Below are 8,394 nucleotides of genomic sequence, written 5' to 3'. Positions count from 1 at the left end.
GCGATTTTACGCTTCTCCCTCCGCCAGCCGGGAAGAAGCGGCTCCTTCGGGATCCCTCCCCACCACCAACAACGAAGCTCTACCCTTGGACAGTCCCTACGGCCGGCGGTACCCACACCAGCGCTGGGTCACCACCGCACCTCTCCCTCTCCGCCTCGGCCGCCATCTTGCCAGCCCCGCCTACCCGCGCGCCATTAGCGCACTGCGCAGGCGCAGGGGCCGGGCGGAGGCGCAGGGGCGGGGCGCAGGCGCAGCGCGCAGGCGCAGGCGCAGCGGCCCAGGCAGGCAGCATGGAGGCCGCGCTGAGGCGGGAGCTGGGCACCGCGGTGCTGCGGCCGACGGGGCACTCGGGGGGCGGCTGCATCAGCCAGGGCCAGAGCTACGACACGGACCGCGGCCGGGTGTACGTGAAGAGCAACTCCAAGGCGGAGGTGCGGGTGGCGGGCCCCCGGCGCGGGCGGGGAGGCGGCTGTGAGGGCGGTCGCGCTGAGGAGAAGATGGGCGGTGGGCTCACCTCAGCCCGTCCCGGCGTCTGCTTCGGGGAGGGAGGTTTGCCAGCCGGCCTCAGGCGGCGAGATGTCGGCTGCTGGTGTCGGGGAGGTGGCCTGCCGCCGGGCAGAGGGGTCGGCTGCGTCCGGCAGCTTCTGCCCTGTGAGGGCCTGGCTGGCGGTTGCCGGGGCTCTGGGGTGCCCGGGGTGGGGGGGCCGCGGTGGGGGTGGGCGCTGGGGTGGGAGGCAGCGTGTCTGGTGGGACGCTGTTGCGGTGCCAGGGGTGTTTGTCCAGGGCGTGCAGTGCCGTGGCGTGCTGTTGCCAGTTATGGCTGGGGAAAAGGTGTCCCTGTGGCTGTGTATGCTGTGAAAGTGTCTGGAGCAACGTAGGAGGTATGAAGTTATGAAATTATGTGCTGAGGGGGTGTGTCTGTCTGTGTTGTGACAAAGCCAGTAATTCCCTGCACATAAGAAGGAGCTTTTCTCAATAAATGGTATTTTCCACAATTGTTTTTCAATATGTTCTGCTTTGTCCTTTCAATACCTGGTACCGGCTACTGTAGAAGGTAGATGTTTGCATTAGATAGAGATGTGTATAATGTGACATACCTGTATGGTATCCTTATTTGCAAAAGCAGAGATCAGGTGGAATTTACTTGAAAGGTACTCTACATTTGTGTCTGTCAAATGAATAGCTTCACTGGAAGAACAAAAGTTAGAACTTGTATTTGCCTTTAATAGCAAGCAAATGTTTTTGAAAGCATGTATGCAACTGTATCTATTCCAAATTTGTTTATGCTTCCTGATCATATCAAGGAGCTGGATGGATGCACTGAGGTAGTAACGTGGGATAATATGGAAAGGTTCTCCTGCTTTACGTTAGATTGCAAATCGTAGGAATTGCTAGCAACAGAGCCCCTCCCCCTCCCAACAGAGCCTTTGTGAACTGCTTGTTTAGGTGTACAGTCCAGCTGGCAATAAGATAGGGCTTGGGAAAAAAGATCTGGATAGATTTTCTATTCAGTGTTTACTTTTCTGTGCTTTTGCCTGTGTGTGGATTCTGAGTGCTGATTAAAGCAACCTTTGCCAAACTCTATTAAAATGCTGTGCTGTGTGTGCAGCAGTGGGTGTATATCAGCAGTTTCTTTAGAAAGATGAAATTCTTTAGAAAATGCTGTGGTTTTTACTCTATTGAAGTTAACAGCTGGCTTTAACCTACTACCATGATTTCGACAGAGATACAGTAAATACTGTTTTCTTCTGAACAAAGCTATCTCATGGCTCAGTCATTCAGCAGTTCTTCATTCTTGATCTCCTGTAGGCTTTGGAATTTTTAGTCAATGTCTGTTGCAAATTGTCCTTTAACTGTGTTTCATGTATCAGTACTAGGGAGCTAGTATTCTGTTTTATTGATTATCTTTGCTTTTACTTTTAGCAGATACTGTAGGTTTCCCAAGTACTCTTTTCCTGCAACCTCTGCCTGACTCTTCTAGAGCAGCATTTCTTCGTGTGACTAGTGTCACTGATGAGAGCAGAGCAACTCAAGAGAACAGATTTTACTTGATGGGGATAACAGTTGCAGAAATAGGTCCTAAATTCAGAATGTCTTCAAACCAAATGCAGTTGGTAGTGCCTTGGGTTCTAAGGGTTTCTCTGTGCAAGTGTGGTGAGGGGCATTTGGCTGCTATCATTGATCCCCCCTCCCCCGCGAGGCAAAAGAAATAGGCCAGGGAAAATTGTTCTGTGACTGCAAATTAGGCTGTTTTGAAGACCAGCGATATTACTAAGCAATCTGTGTCAGGAAAGTCATGAAGACGATGAATGTTAGCACCATTCTTCTAGTCTCTCAGCTGCTGGCCTGTAGTGCCCATAGCTTTCTAGACATTTGCTGCATAATCCATTAATAAAATATGGCTTAGATTTTAGAAGTATGCAGTTTGCACTCCTTCAGTTGTAAACAGAGTTTTAAAGTTATTTTTATGATTACAGAGAATGTTGGAACCTAAGTCACTTCCATGTAGTTGGTTTATGTCGTGAAATTTCTGTAATTGTAAAATTACTGTCAAGTCTGCTGGTGTGGATCTCTCTGTATCTTGTATGTGCAGTAACCACTTGCTCCAGGATTTTCGTTTAACATTTGAAGCCTTGATTGTTTCTGTGAAAGAGCTTGCTTTGCCTGGGACTGGTGTTCATAGGGATTAACGCTTTCCTTTAATATTTGACAGGCTAGAAGAATGTTTGAGGGAGAAATGGCAAGTTTGGAAGCTATCTTGAAAACACAGACTATAAAAGTGCCTAAACCCATCAAAGTTATAGACCTGCCTGGAGGCAGTACTCTGTTTGTGATGGAACATTTGGAAATGAGAGGCTTAAACAGGTAAAACACAGTATTGTCTTTGCTTCCTTTAGCCAGAAATTTTGACTATTATGACAATGAAATCACTTTGTTTTCAGAGGGGAAACTTTTCTTTTAAAGCAAGTCAAGGTAGATTTGGGAAGTTACACAGCCGAAAACTATATAAAATACTTCATAATGCTTCACCTAGCAAATAGGTCGTACATCAAGAATTGAGTGTGGTTTTTCTTTAGTTTTGGGTTTGTTTGGTTTTTTTATAAGTAATTAGTGATTTTTATGGTAAGGTTCCTTTTTACAGTCAGGAACTTTACCTACCTGATCACCTGTTTTGTGTACTTGCCTTTCGTATAAGAACCAATGTCTAATGTTGTTTATCATGATTATGCAGAGGCACTTCCCCAGATGAATGAATCCTGATTTCAGAGTTTTTACAACCCTCACCCTGATTCTGATAGTTTCAAACTTTTGTCCCTCCTCTGTGGCAAACACTTAAGTAAATTAAAATATGATGAATACATCTGTCTGGTTCCATTAGGGATGTGGGCATGACCAATTTCTCATCCCAATCTTAGAACTTCTGCAGCCAGATTAAAGTCTTATCCCTCATCCTGCTCCTCCGCAGAATTTCTAAATCACAGAGACCCCCCCAGCGAGCTCCAAGAGAAAGAGCAGAAATCCTGTTGTGTTTGGGCTGATTGAGATGAAAAGTGTGAAAGTGCAACCTTTGGCATACAAATTTCAGGGGATAGCTACAATCTGTGTTAACAGGAATGAAATGAATAAATAACTTTGCCTTAAATGACAGAGCCTTGAGAACAGGGAAAGATATGAGAGGTCGAAGACAGGAAAAGGAGCACATTTTTGTTAACATGGGAGGCAACCATTTGTAAGAGTTATTTGTAATTACTGCAAGACTTTTGTGAACTGTGTGGAGGATAAGCTTTTATTAAAAACACATAGGTAAATAAATAAGGCCCACCTGACTCTTCCATTTTCTAGGCCTTTTAGAGAGGAGAAGCCAGAGACAGAGCTGTAGAGAAGAGGATGAGTCTTGTTTGGCTCTATTTCCCAAAGACAGATTGCGGGGGGGGGAAGGCGTAGCATGTTGTGCATGCTGTTCTTACAGATACTTACTGAAAGTTCATGTAGAAGTGATATCACACAGAAATTAGAATTGATAGTTTCTCATTGTTACTAAATTTATGATTGCTGCTCACTTGTATTAGTGTTGTCAGAAACAACCATATAAGTACATTCTGTTCTATGTTAATATGTAACTTTTATAGGAAGAGAATGTGTTTGAGCGGAATATTTTGAAAATGTATTTTGTTAGAGATGCAGAACTGCTTTGACTTGCTTGATACACCTTTTCAAGTAATTCCTGGAATATCAAGAGTTGGATTAATTCATGTGTCAGCGTCGCTAAGAATACTTGTTTCTTAGACATTCAGCAAAACTTGGAACACAACTGGCTGATCTCCACCTTCATAACCAGCAACTTGGAGAGAAGCTGAAGAAAGAAGAGACCACAGTTGGTACAGTAAACAGCTGTTTGCAAATTTAACCTAGTTAATCTACAAAACAGTTAAAATGGCTTTTGTTATTTCAGCATAAGTTTGTGTTCTTCCACTAAAGCTATTGTGAAAATAGATTTGAATAAAACACCCAGTCAGAGGGTCTTTTTTTTGCTTTTGTTTGCTCTATTTGGATCTCTGAGCAAAATGTTTATTCAATTTGGGACCCCAAACCACAGTTTCTTCAAGGACATGGTATCAGTGGAGATACACTACCTCAAAATATGCTTATGAAGATTATAATATAGATGCTGTACATCAACATTTAAACTTAAAAACCAACAGCAACAAGCATTATGACAAAAATAGTATTAAGGTGCAATATTTTTATTCCCAGTAGAAGCAGCATTGTACCCTTGCATAGTTTTTAAGGTCCATTTGCATTGTAGATACTTAGAATCTTGTCATTAGTATTGGATTTTTGTCTTTGGTTTGAAAGGTAAAGGTCAAGGGCAAATGGAAGTCCAGTTTGTGGATCAATTTGGCTTTCATACAGTTACCTGCTGTGGCTATCTTCCACAGGTAGGTTGTACTTCATCAGATTGACAGAATTTTAAGTTTATTTTGATTTCCCTTCAGTGACACAAAGGGCCAAAATTATCATACTGGAAATTCATTTATTTCTGTGCAGTCATAAAAAGAAAAAAACTTTGTTCAGCCTGCTGAGGAAAGCAGTGCTTTGGACAACACTTAGAGCTGCATTGGACATTCATAGCTCTGCAGTTGCTTGGTTTTCACCGCTTAGAAAAAATTATTTATTGGCCTAATTTAAAGTTTTAAGAGAACATTCTATTAAATGGTAGCTTTTGCTGTCCTGGATGGTATCAGTACAAAGGCTGTATAATCCTCAGAAGCTTTATTTGAAAAAGAAGAAAATCTGTATTTTGTGTGGTGTAGAACTAACATCTGCAGTCCTGTTCCTTCAGGTGAATGACTGGCAGAATGACTGGGTGACTTTCTTTGCCAAGCAAAGAATCCAGCCCCAGATGGACATGATCGAAAAGAATTCGGGAGACAGGGAAGCTAGAGAACTTTGGGCACAACTTCAGGTAGGAGAAATTCTCTCGGTTCTCATTACAGTGATACTAGATATCAATTGTTTAGATTTTCTTTTCACAAAACAAAGTTCTTGTTTGTTGGTATGCTCCAGGTTCTGTTGGTAAAAACTCCAGCTTTTAGTGATTAAAATGCCCATTCCTATAAGGTGTAATGGCTTTTGCCACATCACCCTATGCTAATATTCTAAAGTGCATGTGTGCCAAATAGCACTTTGCCTTACGGTTTGGGAAATACTAGATCAAGTTCACATTTCTCATTCCCTGCAACATGTTCTCGATGAGCAATGTCTGTAAGCAATACTGTTCTGCACATCATCTGTTCATCTGAGGTTTGCATCTGATTACATGACTGTGGTATTAGCTATTTGGGTGCTACTGTGTAGAGATGTCTTGAGGGTTGGCGAGAGATCCCTGAGCCTTCTAATGATGAAGTGGGTGGCTGTTGTTATTAAAGCTGGTCAATATTGCAGTACCGAATGCAGTTTTAAATTTTTTGTTTTCTTGCTGAAAAACATTTGGATGACTATTCTTCAGCTGCTGGATTTTATGAAAAATAAAAATCCTCTTGATTTTCTCAGCGTCTCTGTTGACTAGGTCCACTGCTGTTTCACGTTGGGGTTTTTTTTACTGACTTTTAAGAAGTTTCAATTCATACTTTGCATGTATGCAGATAAAACTCTGTAATCCTTCGCCTTAAAATGCAGTACTTACACATCTTGCTTTTTTCCCCTGCAGCTGAAGATACCCAGTTTGTTCTGTGATGTAGAAATTGTTCCTGCTCTCCTGCACGGAGATCTTTGGGGAGGAAATGTAGCTGAGGATGATTCTGGTCCAATTATCTTCGATCCGGCTTCTTTCTACGGCCATTCAGAGTATGAGCTTGCAATAGCTGGGATGTTTGGTGGCTTTAGCAGTTCTTTTTACTCTGCTTATCACAGTAAAATCCCCAAAGCTGCAGGGTTTGAGAAACGCCTAAAGCTTTATCAGCTTTTTCACTACATGAACCACTGGAACCATTTTGGTACAGGGTACAGAGGGTCTTCTCTGAACATTATGAGAAACCTTATAAAGTGACTTGCTGCTTAAGCAGAATATTTCCTATATTGCTTGGAAAACCCCATACTTGGCAGTGCAACTACAGGAGCAGTAATGTTAAAAAAAACCTACTAGACCCTTGACCTTGTTGCACAGCTAAAAACCTAGAACCAAGAGTCGTGCTGAATACCCAGTGTAACATAGTCATTCCTTTTGAGGATAGTTGGGAAAAACTTTACGAGGGAAATATCTAAGGAAGGAGTTTATTCAGTCACGCAAAAGATCTGTTGGTGTCAAGAAAGCATTGTATGCTTGAGACTAGGCAAGGTAATGCAAATTAAACACTCAAGTGTACATGATTTGGAAGAAGTTCTCTCTTAGAGACATGTTGTGCTTTACAGTAAAGAAATACCAGGGTTTGCGTATGCACCCTAGTGGAAAACATTAGAGAAGTGTTTGTGAAATGGATAATTGCTTTTCTCCATTACTGCGGAGATGGCTAAAAAAGTTGTTCATTGCTTTTTGCTGTTCCCCCCCACCTTTGTGATAGATTGCTCAGACTCTTTCAGCTCTTCATGTCCAGTTATGTGCATGAGAACAATGCTAACACAATATGTTGGAAGTCAACAAGAAAATCATATGATGGGAGCTGTGAAAAATGATTTGAACTTGCTATTCATTATGCAAATATGATTCTATTGGATGGAGATTGCTTCCTGTTCTGTTACAAAGCTGTGTGAAAATGCTTATAATTTTTGCTGACACGTGGATTTTGGTGCCTCGTGACATTTTTGTGGGCTGTTCTGTGCTTGCCGGTCAGTGGGCTTTTATCTACAGCAGTTTTGTTTTCACCAGAACTAGTGCTCTCTTCTTTTTTGGATTATGCTTTTCACCAATAGTGTGCGTTCTTAAAGGTCTTCTCAGGTGAGAAACTTTGCATGTACACATTCAGTGAAGAGGTACTAATACGAACAGAAGATGTACTTCTTGACTGTTGTCATTGCCCACAGGATAATGCCATCTGATCGTGGTACAGGCTTTCACGTAAGTTTTCTGTAGTTTAGACTAGCTAAGCTGACATTTTTCTTTAGTCCCTGCTAAATGCACTTTGTAGCTCTTGGGATAAGACACGTGAAACCAAAGGAAGTTAAATGTGACACCCGGAACAGCAGCTCTGCACCACTGTCGGTTCTTTAAGGATAGTTGCAGACTAGCTATTTCTTGTACCTGCAAGAAGATAGTGCTAAAATTGTACTCTCTTTGATGTAGGCTGATCATGACATTTCAGTGCAAGCGTACCAGGTAGGTGGGAGAGATGCATGATTCCTAACATCTATTTTGAGTGTTTGAGAATGACTTTAATTAAAAATGTTTTTCACTGGATTTTGGCACATTACTGAGGGTTTCTTAGTTGCTAGTTTTGCAGTTACAAGAATTGGAAGCAAGTTTTGAGAAGACTATCACTTGATACAACTTTCTTTCCTTAATTCTACTACTCTTTGGCTGTTTAACTTTTGCGACAAAAAGTTTTAAAGCCTTGCTTGGTAGAACAGCTTTTACTTTTACCTTGTTGCTTAAATAAAAAGTTTCCCAGCTGATAATTGTTGTGGCTGTTTTCTGAATTGAAGCCTTACGGCTTGCGTCCAGTCTTGGGTAGCTACTTGCTCTAACCTGTTAAAGGTGCCTGGTTTGTTAGACAGTTATGGTCATCACAGGTGTTTGATGGGAGCATGGTCTTGGATTTTAATCTGGAGCAGTGTCATGAAGAAAACTTATGTGTTGTTTGGTTACAGTATCATTTGAGGTCCTCTCTGTGCCTTCAAGTTTTATGTACTGTACCAGCTGTTTGGGTGTTGTTGATGAAATGTTATGTTATGTCTGTG

At 42.2% G+C, this 8,394-nt stretch overlaps 1 protein-coding gene across 1 annotated transcript; it reads left to right on the top strand.

Annotated features, from left to right (window-relative positions):
• The first annotated feature begins 252 nt into the window (after positions 1-252).
• LOC104334881 (ketosamine-3-kinase) lies at positions 253-8,112 on the top strand. Its single transcript, XM_075441365.1, has 6 exons — positions 253-431; positions 2,714-2,865; positions 4,288-4,379; positions 4,858-4,940; positions 5,345-5,467; positions 6,212-8,112. Exons 1-6 carry the CDS (start codon positions 291-293, stop codon positions 6,548-6,550), a joined length of 930 nt encoding a protein of 309 aa, XP_075297480.1. The 5' UTR covers positions 253-290; the 3' UTR covers positions 6,551-8,112.
• The last annotated feature ends 282 nt before the right edge of the window (positions 8,113-8,394 follow it).

Source organism: Opisthocomus hoazin, chromosome 21, assembly GCF_030867145.1.
Source record: "Opisthocomus hoazin isolate bOpiHoa1 chromosome 21, bOpiHoa1.hap1, whole genome shotgun sequence".
Classification (NCBI taxonomy): domain Eukaryota; kingdom Metazoa; phylum Chordata; class Aves; order Opisthocomiformes; family Opisthocomidae; genus Opisthocomus; species Opisthocomus hoazin.
Note: the sequence above shows the minus strand (reverse complement) of the source record. Positions and strands in the feature narration are given on the sequence as shown.